The sequence below is a fragment of the Sipha flava genome, unplaced genomic scaffold (assembly GCF_003268045.1).
Source record: "Sipha flava isolate LNK unplaced genomic scaffold, YSA_version1 41_pilon_pilon, whole genome shotgun sequence".
Classification (NCBI taxonomy): domain Eukaryota; kingdom Metazoa; phylum Arthropoda; class Insecta; order Hemiptera; family Aphididae; genus Sipha; species Sipha flava.
In genome coordinates this window covers 414,000-430,138 of record NW_020273144.1, presented here as the reverse complement: position 1 = coordinate 430,138, position 16,139 = coordinate 414,000, and the positions used below count along the sequence as shown (strand labels likewise).

Below are 16,139 nucleotides of genomic sequence, written 5' to 3'. Positions count from 1 at the left end.
ACTATATTTGCTTAAAAAAAAAAAAAAAGAACGTCATTCGTTCTCTTCTGATCGAACGTTGTACAGTATTATAACATGTGCGAAAATATAAAAACGTATTCGTCGAAGCTATTGATCATAGACCGATGGCGTCGTTGCGAATTTCTACGATATTTTCGTATGTGTGCAAATAGATCGTGTACGACTACGATTCTTTTGTATACACTCGAACCGTCGCATTAGTATATTTTGAAAATATTTGAAACGCGTAAAGAATCGTTTCCTCCTTCTCCTCCTCCTCCGAGAACGATGTCTTCGAGATAAATCAACGACGGTGACGCGCGCGCATATTACATTATTATGTGTATATGAGAGAGGCGTGAAAGTCAACAGAGATCGTTACGCATGGCGCGATGCAAATTCTCGTGCGAATTTATATGCGCACTGAAGACGGTCGTCATGGACCGTTTGACTTTGTTGCGGCCCCTCCGATATCGTTTATTTATTTAATTTTTTTTTTTTACACTCGCTGTTACTATTAAAGCAATACATATTGTACGAGTGGAAAATTTATCACATTTTGTCAATCAATATATAATAATATTCTGAGCGTTGACAATTTGAGATGTATCCTTTATGATACATTAATTGATTTCTTATGATCCTTTCTGTATGTATCAAACATGTGTGACAGAACGCCGTGAAATATTGAATTATCTGGACTTAGAGTTCACATAAAAAATACATAGCATCGTGTCGTTAGTTTTCTGATCACGCGCGTACATGTGTACCTTCGTCGCAGCTACGCGTTTTGCTGTATGCACATAATCGTCCAACGATGACATTAAAAAAAAAAAAACACGAAAAAACCACGATAGCGAAAAAAATGGGAGAAAAACGCATTCTCGTGTACGTTTCACGTATGTGTACATTGTAGTACGACCTACTGCAGATGCACTAATGTAAGCGCCATAAATCGCCCATCAACAGGATCGTTACCAGGTACATATATTATCTATATATATATATATATTACCATTATATAACCATTGACCCGGTTATACATTATACGCGTATCGCGGTACATATATGTGCTGTAATATACTTATAATATGTTTTATACATATTATATATATATATATATATATATATATATATATATATATATATATTTATATTTATATTTATATATAATATATAAAGGTATTCACGGCTTAAACGGTGCATTTTATTTTTCTTTCCCTTAACATCGCAGTGTTTATAAGTACGTGCGTTGCATAATAATTCGGGTATACTTGAGCGTACGGTGTGCAATAACCCATAATATACTGCTGCTGATGCAGGATGCTTCTTTTTAAAGATTTAACAATACAATAACACGTATAACACTGCAACACCTCCTACGTCTCGATGTTACTAAAAAATTCACCCCTTTTATTGTAGATTTTCCGCCGCTACAATTGTTTTCGTTTTATCAACTTATCGCTCTATTATTATTATTATTATTATTATTATTATTATTATTATTATTATTAATGGTCGTGGAAATTAAATGTGTTCTTAATGGAGGACCACTTTTTTTAAATACACACATTCTTGCATTCAACTCGTGATGTTAACAAACCAACGCTAGTAGAATATATGAACCAGAACTTTTCTCGTGATGATGTATAAAATTTATATCATACATCTCAAATATGCTGCGTACCACTTAATTGCAACTGATTCGCAACGAGAAAGCACTTTGCGGGTAAATAGAATCATAAAATGATTGCGAATAATTTCCACTGTTGTAGCGTAGATACTCGAGTAACATTATCGTGTATACAATTCTGAACGATTTTGAAAACTTTAAACAATTTAAACTAAAAACCGTGATGAAAAATAAACAGCAAAAATTAAATTTAAATAGGACTTTCCGTTTCCAATAAAATGTAGTAAAAGTCTTATGATTTTTTCTTGATGTTTGTAACAAATTATTGTGAAATTTGTATTATAATAATTCTCAGGCTATTTTATCTTTTGTTTTTTTTTGTTTAATTTTATAACTTTTTTGTAGTACAAATAATGTATTGTTTTGAAAATTAAAAATCGATCAACAATTAAACATATTTTTATAAAATATTATAAATTATATGTCGTACAACATTTTTTTTTCCTCGGGCTCTCTCTCCAATCTGATTTGGCCCTGTTCTTTGCGAGACGCGTAAAGTCGATCATGCGTTGCGAACACCATATATCGGATTCACCGACTACTTTCAACCGAACGAAATTGCGCGTCATTTATTTCTAATAATAAAAAGCCTCTTAAGACGGGTGTTCTCTTAAAACCGTGCTCGATTAATTTATACCATCGAATAATGACATAAATGGCGTAGAAGAAGCATGAGCACACGATACGAAAATGGGGCCCGACATCAGTTTTAAATAAAATTAATTGGTTTCTCCTGGATTTATTTAATACATGTACGCGTAAAATACCATATCGCTGTTGTAAAGTTAATTCTTTAAATTCAAAGAAAGCGACTGTGCATATGGTATAACGTTACACTGATTTACGAGAGTCGAGTCTGGGCCTTTAAACCGACCGACCGCCGCTGTTTTTGCTGTTTTACGTATGTATATATAGTTTTAAACCCACGTCGTAGTTTTTACGCGCGAAAAACGATGTGTTAATTATATAACGGTGACGGTGGTGGTTCGTTTTCCAAGGGTTGTGTTTATGCGTGAGCGCAGCGCGCGACACAGATAGAAAGGGGTGAATGAGAGAATATGTATACAAGGGATAGATGCTCTTCACATTTATTTTGTTCAACGATTTTCACCTACACGAAATACATTTTCATTTATTTTTTCTGGTTTGTTGCAGGCTATTCGCACAACCCCTATAACGGTGTGGTATGCAACGATAACATTTTAGCGACCGGAGTTTTTTCGTCCAAAGAACTTTGGAGGCTTTCCAAAGGTAGGGAATAATAATAATAATAATAATAATAATGTACAGTAAAGTAGGAGCAGATACCTTTATATATGATATATTTGTATCAAATATATTCATATATGTAATATAATATATCTCTTTCGGTAGTAAAAATACAACATAATATATAGGTACACATAAGGAAACGCGCGCGTGTACAATAATCGAGTAGAAATAAGTAAAATTGCGTTAAACCATCAAAACGTGCGGACGATCTAAAAATATTATAAACAACGCTCATCTATAAATGCACACGTCGTAGTTATAAAACGCCCAAGAGTATGAAATGTGATATGAACGCGTATGACATATGGACTACAAAGCGTGGCGGGCAGGTAATATTACTGCGACACCCATACGTGTGTCCTAAATTAAACACTGCTCGTCCGACCATCGGGAAACCATTAACGTTATAACGAAATTGCATAATGTCAGAGGTGGAACTAGGAATTTTTACGCCCGGGGAAAATGTTAAAATTACGCCTTATCATAGACCGACAGTCAAATACTCTTCACGATATTTGTTTTCTAATAATTAATATACAATCGTACTTATTGAGTTTTAACCTGATAACAGTATTTAAAAAAGTCAAAAATATCAAATTAGATGTTAATAAATACAAAAATTACACTCTATAAAAATTTCACGCACGAGGATAAATCCCTGTCTTCCATCCCCTAGTTCTGCCCCTGCACAGTGTACCTACAGATCCGACCTACTACAACGGAAAGGCGGATGGCAAATATCGGACGGGTTAGAACTCGCACTCGCACGGGTCGAATCTTCATATGTTTTTTCTTTTTGTTGCGATGCGATGAATTCGATTCCGTTTTATCAATGTTTCTGTACCCCCACGGTTCGCGTCCAGGATCCTTGTCCCCGTTACGTCCGTACCGTGGTGGTTCGTCGAAACGTCGAAATGCGGTCCGCTCGGATCCGCATTTAGAAACGTGCGGCCGCGAGAAACGGGCCTCCGGGGAAGAAAACAAAATCGAATCCCACTCGGTCCCTCTGACGTGCGTACGTTTAACGTCACGACCTCGGATCTCGTTTATATATAGACGGCCAGGACGCGCAGTGCGCACACGTCGCCGTTGTGCGACCACTGCTGCGCCGGCACATGGCGCTCGTAAAAATAATGCCTACTCGAAAATTCGGCCGAGCGATGACGATGACGGGACAGGAAAAATCAACCGTACTGACGCGCGCTCGTTTCTGTACATAAACATGAGTGATCCGTCGTTTTATTTGCCCGGGACACAGCAGTAGGTGGCGCGGGGCTAAAAAAAAAAAAACGTTGAAAACGCTGGTCCATTCCGTAACGATAACTTAATGCTAACCATGCATCGCGAACGTTTCGAATCAAACGAGATTTTACCTTTTCCGTAACCGTATTACGCGTAATAATATAACGCGCCCGACGCTGCCGGTGACTTGATTTGGCCACCCTTTGTGGAGAACAGTTGTAATCCAATAATGTTCTTGACCGAACGTGTTATCGGTCAAGTTTGTGTCCACGCTTTCCTGTTACAAGACCGCTGGTCCCAACTTACTGTTACCGTTCCGCGTCCTTTTTAGTACCTTTAATTGTTAAAATAATCGTCTTATACAGCCATAATGATAAAAATTACTTACGAGGATTCATCATTTATGCACTCCAATACGTAGTATTGTTTTTCTTGACTATAACACATGCGGTTCGTATTGAGCGAGCGATGAAAATAAAAAAAAATAATAAAAAAATTACTATGTAAACGAATCAATTTAAACGGGTTCATCAAACGTTAAAAATATACCAGTGGGTGTTAAATAGAGAGCCGATGAAATCGAGTACAAACTTAACATCCTACATCGTATCTCGTTAAGTAAACTTTTCTTTTCGTCCCTCCCCTCACCCTAGTAACCTACTTGGAATCTAAACTAGTCAAACATCTGTAAATGGCTCTTACAGTGGTCTAAATTTGAAACTTATAAGTACTTTTTAAACGCACTACTCTTGCCATTAATCTTTATTTTTACCAACAAATAATTATTATCCATGTACACAAAATAATGAGCACGGATTTTAATTATTTAATAAATGTGTGAAAATTATTTGTTATTGGCATTATTGATTACATTAATTTATCTTATGATTAATAACTACAAATTGTAATTATAATCTTTAACCATTCATCAGTTTACGATTTGCCCAATCAAGTATTCATTTAATATCAAATGCTAATTTTGTCCCGACTACTATTTAATGTTAAGTCGAACAAAAATATTTTAAAACATTTGATCATTACGCGAAATTATAATTCATTTTAAAGTATTAATTTAATTGAAAATGATTTTATTTGAACACCACTCCGATACAAACATAATATTAAGTAAAAAAAAAAGTTATTTGTTTCCTAAATGACTGTACCTATTAAATGCATAAATTAATCGATTTATAAGCTATTTCTTGCCGTTAAATATTCGTTACAGTACGAGTATCTATATTTATACCAATTGTTGAAAACTTTCATGAATAATCAAACTTTTATATCCAAACGAACGTGTGCACGTCCCTCGTGATATCTGCAGTATTTTACAGTCGAAGAAACTCGTTGAAATACATAATTTATAATTTACAACGTTGATCCTTGACTCAATCGCGGCGACGTGCTTACGATAGTAATAATTATTTGCATCGCAAGTAAATATGTCCGCGAAAATTCAACGATGCCCGAAAAAATGATATCGCATTATATGTACGAACGGCAAGTGAACTGCATACACGTAATAACAATATCCTACATATTATCTGCAGTTTTGCACTCGGCGATGCGCGGTTTTATCGTGACTGAATGGTTTTGCGACGATATCGATCGTGAAATGAAATGATCTGGAACGGGTCGCAGCAACACGAGTGCGTTGACTCAATAACGTATCTATACGCATTTATAGCACCTCGCGTTACGTGATATTTGCATATATAAAATATATACAGCGATTCGTCGATTACTAAAATATTATGTTTTTATCTTTGTTCATAGATAAATCTAAGGGCGTTTTTAATTTCCAGTCAAATTTCCGAACGAATAAACAATTTCGAAAAATCATTTTTTTCTTACACCACTTTTGAATAAAACTAATGACCAGTAAAAATGCCAAAATTAAAACAAATGATTTGAAATAATTATGCTAACCGCAAATGCTTTATTAACGATTGAGTTATTGTCTGGAGTTTCCTTTGTGCGTTCTATATTCCGTCTATTAAATATTTTAATTATTCCATCATGAACGAACTGCAGTTGATAAATTAATAATAGAATTTTTTTCATTTCGTAGTTGAATATCATAAAGCTATAATGAAACAATGTAATAATCTCTAACGGTCTGCGAATTAAAAAATATCGGAATACGCATGCTTAACATTTAATATAATATGTATTATTGTTATTCAATATCTGTCCGAGATAAGCAAGTGTAATACTTTTGTATGAAAGAATAATTCGGTTATCGAAGGATTATACACAATGATAAATAAGTCGTTAAGAGAAAAAAAACCGCAGTTTACTTTGGTCGCGTGACCACAAGAATCCGGAAGTGTGCTGTTCCTATCACCGCCCAAGGAAAAATTGATGGGATAACGTAGTCGAGAGGGACGTTGCGGACTACTTGGTGTATACACACATATATATATATATGAAAACGAAACGGAAAACCTTTTCAGGACCGTTTGTGGGAATAGCGTGAAAACATCTATAGCCAATGCGATCGTTAAGCGCGTGTGGTGTACGGGTGCGGAGAAAGCCGTCGCGCCGGTGTACTGCGAACACACTACACGCATAACAGCAAATGCCTTTGCCGCGTTCGTGCACGATTTTTTCTGTAACAGCAGAACGGATTCGATTTCGGTTTACGCTAATGGACTAACGGCTAACGGCAAATGTTTTGGGATATAATAATGCTGTTTGCGTATCGGTACCTTGTTGGAAACCGGAAAGAAAAAAAAAATCGTAGCCAACCAGTGGTACGCCCCATCGTACCGCGCGATATCGTTGCGTGTCGAGATTTTCATCGAGATCGTTTTGAAAATTTCTTCTTAAACTTGTCTTACACGCACGGTGCGGTTCGTGCGACGAGTCCACTCGGGAGTGTACTATTGCTCGTGTGTTCCGCGCGGAAATTTCGTGACGTCGTCGTGCAGCGAAATCCCGTTTTCGCGGTACGTCGGGTTCTCGTTTTTCATCCCTTCCGCGACGCACAAGAGTTCGCGGTGTGTATTAAAATATCTCGCACGGGTGGCCGATTACACGATTCTCCTGCGTCGTCGTTAGGTCCCTCGTGACTCGCACCCTCTCCGCCGCCGTCGCCGCGTGCTAACCTTGCACACGCATGCACCCGCGTGGGAAGATCGCCTGTTCCAAAGCCGTAAGTCATCCATTGGTATCCGCAACATTTACTGGCACACAACATTGCCCCTTTTAAGGATTAGTCGGCGTAGATGTGCATACATACACAGGTTCCTGGGCCGCAGTTAAAGGGGTGACGCGTTGCGGTCGTTTGTGTGTACGCAATATGAGTTTATTAAAACATACTACGCCCGCGCGCGTACGATCGGATTCGGTATGGACGACGTGAAATCTGACAATGAGACGTGTTCATGTTATCGTGTAGGTATATCAATTATATGATTTAAGAGACGAAAAGGATATAATAAACTTTCGTTTATTGTCGAGACGCATAGGCGTGCGCAGACCTGCATTTCAGTAGGTGCCTATAATACTTTTAGGCCCTATCTTAACAAAATGTGTAGGTATATTTAATACATATTATAATGTATTAATAATTAAATAAACGTAACATTTAAATACTAACATAATAATAACTAAATAATAACACGTAAATTCAGAACATTTCGTTTTATTTTTTTCTATTTCGAAACATAATTTATTTTTTATCAAATATTTTTGAATAAATTATATTTAATTTAAACAACATCAGTTACAAATTCGGGCGATTTACTCTTAATCTTAAATTTTAGGGCTCCATTTACAAAATGTCAGGGCACACCCGGTACTCCTCGTGCGCACGCCGAGACGCTACTGTGGATTATTATCCCCGTGGTGACCGTGGTAATTTACCCGGTTGATTTTGATCAAATCGTCGTCGCTGCGCTTGTTAATTGCTAATATCGGTTTTATTTTCACCACATGACGGTATCTTTTTTCGATCAACGTGTTTACGCGTCAGATTTATCAGTTTAACGGTTGTGTTTTCACATAAATATAAAATGTTAATAAATCACAAGTTTTTCGCTAAACCCCGTAAATACGATCAGAGCGTACTCAGAGCCTTAATTATAAATCTTTCTCCGTACACTTGTAACTTGACGATACGACTTATTTATTTTCTTTGACAATAAATACTTCTTACTAATAATTAATTATTTTAACGTTTTTTCGATTACTTAATTGATTTTACTTTGTTTACAATTATTTTAAAACTTGTATCGTTTTACACCGTACAAACTGATATTATTATCATACAGTATTAGTTATTGCCTGTATAAAAAAAAAACTAAAATGGTTGTTAAAAAAAAACTTAAAAAAAACTTCTTAAAACATTATTGCGTTTTGTTATTTCTCATTATTATTGGTTTAATAAAAATATGTATTTTTCTTTTACAGCATCCATAATTCAAAACCCTAACGGTATGCCACCCATGAATATTATCAAAATTGAAAACCCAGGGTATTATTGCAGCAGCTTTACCCCGCCGAGCGACCACTCGTCCATTATGGCATCTGGCAGCTACAGTGAGTATATAACCAATTCGTGTGTATGAATAATTCTGCTGTAGGTACGTGGCGTAATATTTTAGTTAGAAATTATAAAATAACTTATGAAAAATTGGTTCATGACGTGTTTTCGTTTTTGAACAGACGGTCAGCATAATCATTTATTGTTTCTTTATACATCAAAGTTACACTTCAGTACCGTTGTAAATTATGAATTAAATTCATATAATTTTTATTTTATATATAAGCATTTGCAATACATTTTGAGTGTATTTTATCAAGTACTTATCATTATATCTGATATAATAATATTCTAATCGGGCTCAAATCAACGTATGACCCAATTTTATCACGTGGTGTCAAGCAGTTTGAGGAGGAGGAGCGTTGTCGATAATTTATTGAAACTTAAGTGGATATATGAAATGATAGGATGACATAATATAACGGAACATTTTGCTATATTGAAAGAAATGTCGAGTGAATTATCTGATCGACAAATCATTGGAGGTGAGACTACATAAGGAGATCTAATAAGAGCAGAAGTTTACTATTGTTGATATTACTTTACGTCTTCGTCAAAAATTATTGATTCGTTTGTGTGGTGAAAGGAAATAATTAACCCATGCTATATTGTATATTGTATATTTTATGGTATTTCATATATTAAATATTCACATTTTTTACGCGATAATTGACGTGTGCGGTATTAACACCCGACTAACAGAACCACGTCTGTGTAATATTATAGACGGTAACATTTACATACATACGTATATAATTCTCCTTATGTACTATAAACTGCAGCTACACACGTATATTAGTGCATAATATACCTTATATTTACCATAATATAACCACGGTCGCGGTCGGTCGGATATGATTATTGTCTCTCGTGGTGCCCGCGACCAATATAATAATACACGGTAAATAATTGTTCATCCACGCCTGTTATTATTATTTAGAAATGTGAAATAATGAAATAATTCCCGCAAGATGAAGGATAAATGAACGAGTTCTTCGCATTGTTTGTGCAATTTTCCTTATTAGGTATCAAAATGGACGACTCGGCTATCGAGAACCATTTATATACATTATAATACATATATATATAATTTATGCGTAAACGTGTACATTGTAATCGCACGCCATGTGTATATTTGCGTGTTTCCTCCACCACGTAAAATAGACGATATCGTTCGCAATAAATAAGTCGTAAACTAATAAAACTAAGTTTTATTTATTTTAAATAAGAAATAAATAAGAACAAAAGAGACCATTATAATTTATTTACCGTGCACATATAACATAAAGTATACGTATATAAATATAGACATGATAAAACGTTTTGATGGTTTCGGGGTCGGACCTAAGTGGTATCTGTTTTGACATCCAAAGCGTGTTTTATTATTCATACATAATATGTAAATATTCATATTTACCTCTTTATAGTCTTATATTTAACCATTACCATGTTATATCTTCAAGAAAGTTCTCATAGTTTATATAGTTATAAAACCACATATGTATAATATATACTTGAAAAGTTCAATAGCATGAGAACATATGTGAACAGGGCCGTGCCTAGGGGGTGTGAGAGGTGTGCACCGGGCGCTATGATCACTGTGATGCCAAAAGCATTTTCATAATCTAAGTAATTTTACTAAAATGTATTCATATTATTTATTTCAGAATATTTAACACGTTCAACGCCATGGTTTCGATGCATATTCAATATCATTAATATTGTCCTGAATCAGGACTCCTTATCGGCGCTGTTGCTAGTTTATTTTTAGTATTAGTATTTATCTTTTCCCCGAGATGACAACGTCTTCGATAACAAATTAACAACAATATACTATTTATAGTATAAATTATAGATATGAGTATAATAAAATATTATAGAAGTATTAATCTAGATTCTATTAGTTCTGTTCTACCTATACAGTTTGAGTTATATTACTTATATTGTTCTTTAGTTGTAGATTATTTATTTTATTAATTTAATAAATACAAAATAAATACAAAATAAGTAGTTATATGGAAACCCCTACTCTTATATAGTCTATGGGTATAAAAATATTTGGTAGGTAGAGGGGGTGGGGGTGCTAAAAATTATTTCTGGCACTGGACGCTAATTATTCTAGGCACGGCACTGTCTGTGAATATCGTGTGAATCTCCCCAGACTATATCCATATATGTTAGTGCGTTGTTACATACAAATAGCAACAGTTTCATAGTAATGACATTTATAAATTAAAATGTACATATTGTACTGGAACAGTATCAGTAGGAAGACGTAAAGCGATCATTGATAAGAAATGGTATGTTATTGATGTCGAAGGTGAGTTTCTCGTTGTGTTCGATTATGAAGTCATGCAGGCCGGGTAAAACACAACTTATAGACAATAGATATTTATGTTGAAATAAGCATAATGTACGCGTACATTTTTAGCATTTCATGATATCTTGTCGATTATATGCGGAGGTTACATGGATATTTATGGTAATCTGAGCTAATTTCATTTTTTGTTCTCAAAGGCCCGATGTCGATCCAAAGAACACAGAGTCCGTTGAACGAGCCCAGAATCAAACGGATGAGGAGAATGAGCTCCGCTGACGACACGGAAATCGATTTGGGCGGTCCGAGAGAAAAATCCAACTCGGAAATCACGTATTATGGTCAGAGTCCTGCGTCCTTATCTAGTCAAACCAGTTGGCACTCGGACATCGATCATGGTATTTTATTTCGCATCAGTTACCTTAAAGTGTGCTTTTTTAACTACTATGACAATAAATAATTAATGTCCATTTATGTTCCGTTTTCTTCACTCATTTCATCAATCGAAGAACCCAATATAAGAACCATACATGTGTTCATTAATATGATGACTGCAGACCTCTCCGGATTATCTTTATTCATTTATTTGCTGCCCCTTGGTTATCATATAACCGATACCAGTCTTCTCTTTAAATTTCGAGCCTCGATTCTCAATTATTTCCTTCATTATAAGTAAAAAATCCTAATTATGATACTTAATTGGCTCCAACAGAGCAGGGTCTGTTATTGACCTATATAACTTAATCGGCTCGCTGTTATTTTTATTTTTGATAAAACGCTTAAATTATAAAAAAAAATAAAAATAAAAATATAGTAAATCCACATGGTACACCCAGCTGTAACCATTACTGCACACGCATAACATATTAATACTTACACTCAAATATCATATTATTACAATTTTGTTTCTCTTTTATGACCACCTATTATATATAATAGTATTATTATATTATGTTGTTTTATACAGCTGAAAGCTTTCGATAACGAAATTGAAATATATTTGTACCCCTAAATATACTATTAAACTGTGTACGTTTGCCGAGCGCCTAATGAAATTGATTCGTCCCGCAGGTATTCCTGGCCAACATTCGGGAAGCATTGCGTCCTTGGCATCAGCTAACTATTACGGTTCGGCGACATCGGGACCCGAACAACACAGCCCCGCCAAGTACCCTGAGAATGGACACGATACACTGTCGGACTTTGTCACTTTCGTATGTCAAGAAGCAGAGAGCTCTCAAGGCGCACAGGTACGAAGTCGTCAAAAGTTATTCTCCTACTGTATATTGCAATAAAATAAAATAAACTGCTGTGTCCAAAAATAAATATTTCTAACTGATGTAAACGCATACGTTTCGCTCGAGAGGAAAAATATACACACACACGCCCATAAAGAGAGAGAGAATATATAGCATAAGACTATTAAATAAATTGAATGAACTGTATTAATATAAAATAGAAATAGATGTATCTAAAAAAAAAAGAGTTGCGTTGATTACGTCCGCTTGTTATTTTATAACGTCGTCTGCTGTAGTCTGTATTTTAGATGTTACGAAAAAAGATTCGAGCGACTTAGATACTCAACGACGCTTGTAACTTTCTAACCGCATTACGATCGAGTGATAAGTCAAAAATATGAAGCACGCTGTCCATACACGTAACACTTGACAGTTATTTTCGCTTTAAAATATTTGCAGTTATTTCGCACAGTGCACAATAAAAATCAAAAATATTGGTATCGTCATGGACTTGCACTTATATTTGAAAAAACTTCCGTTCCGTTAACAAAATCATATAGATTTGATTTTTCGTACTTACATTTCCTGTGCAATAACAACCATCGTACATTTTGATTTCGATAATCGAATTTAAAATTACATTGAAATTCAAGTAAAGAAGGGCAAAATCAATTTATAATAATTATGTATCGGTAACCGAGTTTTAGTTTACGTAGACTGTCGAATACATATTATCTAGTGAATAAAACTATTGTCCGTGACTACAATAACTTATAATTTCTTTGAAATTTTAAACACTTCATCAACTTCGATCGAAATGACGAACAATTCAATGAACGTACTCATTTTCTTCGGACGCATTTCGTACATGAAGTCACAGTCTTAACTCGAACCCAGAGATAGATAAAAGATGTGTTTGATGAATATTGATACATATATCCAACAAGAACAAAATGACTATTAACTGTAAAATTATTATTTTCATTTTCAAATTTTATATTTCTGGCATGTGTATATTATACGTAAATTGCTTATTCTATTTATGATATATTTATTATTAATATTTATATTTATGATATGCGATTGGTTTTCAAACAGTTCAACTCAATCAGTTTAGATTAATTTATTTTAAATATATTCCTCCGTCTCGTTGCCTCGGTTTGTGTACAGCGTTATGTGTGTTGAGTGTTTAATAAAATTACTTTTCTATATTTCTATGATTAAGTATATAGTTTTAATCAAATTTTATGAGATATGATCAGTAAGCCGAATTATATGACACACTCATGATGACACATTATCACAAAATAAAATATATACGTTCACACTCATCGTTAAGCTAAAAATAATAATGTAAAAATATGTTCTGTGTGTAATATCTATGATATATGTTTGATGTTATATTCAAATTATTATATTATGTTATTAATCTCACATTTTAATTACCGTTTTCTTTTGTTTTTTATGCCCCACGTAGGGATGGTCCTATGGAAATCAGGTTTTACATTAAATTATATATATATATGTATACATAGATATTTATGTATTATTTTTTTATTTTTAAAATTATATTATTAGGTCAAAACGTGATTATATATAAAAGTGATTGTCGTTTTCAATGTCGTTTGTCAGTGTTACTTTATTGTATAAAATAATGCATAAATGGTGCAAGGTGTTTGAAAATTTGGATAACTGTTCAAACTGTATACGCATGAGTAAACTTTACCGAGTTTTCAAATACCTTGTGCACACACTTTATTTAAGAAATCAACTAATGCACATTTACTTATCTGTAAATATTTTTTCTTATACTAACGTTGTTTTTTTCCCCGATATTATAGGCGGGCCCTACGCGGAGTCCAAAAATGGCCCAATACTATCCGAGCACAATGCTACCACCACCCCCTCCGCCACCTATGGCGCGGCCAGTAGCCATCATTCGATCCACAGGTGAGTTGTTAATATATTATACGCGTCATGCTATAACTTTTGATCTCGCGAACATCACGAGATCGTTATAAATGCCATCGAAAGTTACAATGGAAAAAATCGTTTTCTCTATGTGCGTTATGGCGTTCGAGCGCGTGTCGCGATCCCTCCGAATTGTGCAGAGACGGTACAAAAGTCACGTAAAGACCGCTCGCGATATAAAGGTCCGCACAAACCGAAGCGGTAGCGGTGTTGGTAGCGGCAGCGAAATTTTATGTCCATACGTTTTAATACGAGCACTCACTATCGCGAAATTAATACCGCGACGAAAATGTTTCCGCAAGATTGAGCGCGATATTTTTATATTTCGCTGCAGACACTATATTTTTTGCTTACCACTGCGATAATCAGTTGTAAATTCCCAACTATGAGTTATCTACATTTCATTATTAATATATTAATATCCATAGAAAGCTTATCATTACATTGTATGATATATTTTGACTTAATATTCAAACACATATCTATTCATCTTAATCGTACACCTTGCAGTTGAATCTAACGTGATGGTGTTTGAATGTATGGTTCTATTGTTTAAAATTTATTATTTATAATAAAAATGACCAATAAAGTTGAACAGTTAATAGCTATTGTTAAAGAATATCCCATCATATATATAATATGACACTTCCAGAATTCAAGGATACGAGAAAAAAAGATTATATTTGGGATTATATTTAAGATTTAATTATATTTAAAATAGTAATTTGTTATTTTGTACTTTAAATTATTAATATTAAAAAATAAAAATACAATAATAACTAAAATACATATACGTGCATGGGTGTCACAATGTCAGCTAATAATTTTCAGCAAAATATTTCGCTCTCCGGTTAAGTTAGATCAGTGGTATTTAAAAAACGATAAATACCGCTGCCGCTACCGCCACTGCTACCGCTTCGGTTTGAGCGGACCATAAGGCGGGAAAGGATAATGATTTGCTATACATGTTTACGTTCTGCGAACGCGAAACCGCATCGCGAATTGACGTTCCAGCTCATGTGTAATTTCAATATACGACACGAATATTATGTTATCGGTAAATATTATACGGCCGCTGAGGAAATATTTCGCTTCTGCGTTCATATTATGCGCCAGACCGAAGAGGATGGGAATAAAGGTCACCCGAAATCGTGTGTACGGTAATCGATTTCGGAATATCATGGCACTCTGCCACCGCGTACAACCGCAAAACATCGTACACTCGCCCACACGCGCCCAGCCTTTTAACGTGTCCTATTTTTCTTACCTATACGTTATACACGTTCCCCGACAAACAAACAAATATATTTATTATATTAATCGCAGATTGCTTTTTCGATTTCATCGAATACGTTTTTCCATTTACGACTTGCATCGACTTGTAATAGATTTTTCCGCGCGATCGCTGTCGGTTTTCCGAGTCAACTACATTGTAGGTTGCTAAATTTAAAAAAAAAAAAAAAAAGGATCCGATCCGAAATGTAAACGAACGCTGGATACGAATAAAATTATACGCATAGCACACATATGATGTAAAAGGCGTACGGTAGACCTGTAATTCAGGGTGTGCCTACTACATTTTTGGGCCCTATTAAAATGTAAAGGTATATTTTATAAATTATAAAGTATAAATAATTAAATAAATATAACTTTAATTTTTTATTTAACATTGTGGTACCTATATTAGCCCCAATGAATATGTTTTCTTTGAACCTCGAATATTTTTCTCAGATGATTATATATGATTTGTACTTTTGTAGTCCATTACTGCTGAACATATATAACTAGGTGTATATTATTACAATAAGTTTTTGCACGAAAATTTAGAAAATTTTATTTTATTTTGTCTATTACGAA

At 34.5% G+C, this 16,139-nt stretch overlaps 1 protein-coding gene across 6 annotated transcripts in view; it reads left to right on the top strand.

The window, feature by feature from the left end:
* Positions 1 to 16,139, top strand: part of LOC112689049 (nuclear factor 1 X-type) — a 124,123-nt gene that overhangs the window by 97,711 nt on the left and 10,273 nt on the right. For 4 of the 6 annotated variants that reach the window (XM_025562546.1, XM_025562549.1, XM_025562547.1 and 1 more), the window contains 5 exons: positions 2,849 to 2,944; positions 8,624 to 8,752; positions 11,274 to 11,471; positions 12,145 to 12,323; positions 14,153 to 14,261. In XM_025562546.1, coding sequence (XP_025418331.1) covers positions 2,849 to 2,944; positions 8,624 to 8,752; positions 11,274 to 11,471; positions 12,145 to 12,323; positions 14,153 to 14,261 — 711 coding nt within the window. The remainder of the gene's footprint in view (positions 1 to 2,848; positions 2,945 to 8,623; positions 8,753 to 11,273; positions 11,472 to 12,144; positions 12,324 to 14,152; positions 14,262 to 16,139) is intronic. The other 2 variants (XM_025562551.1, XM_025562550.1) reach the window with 1 other exon arrangement.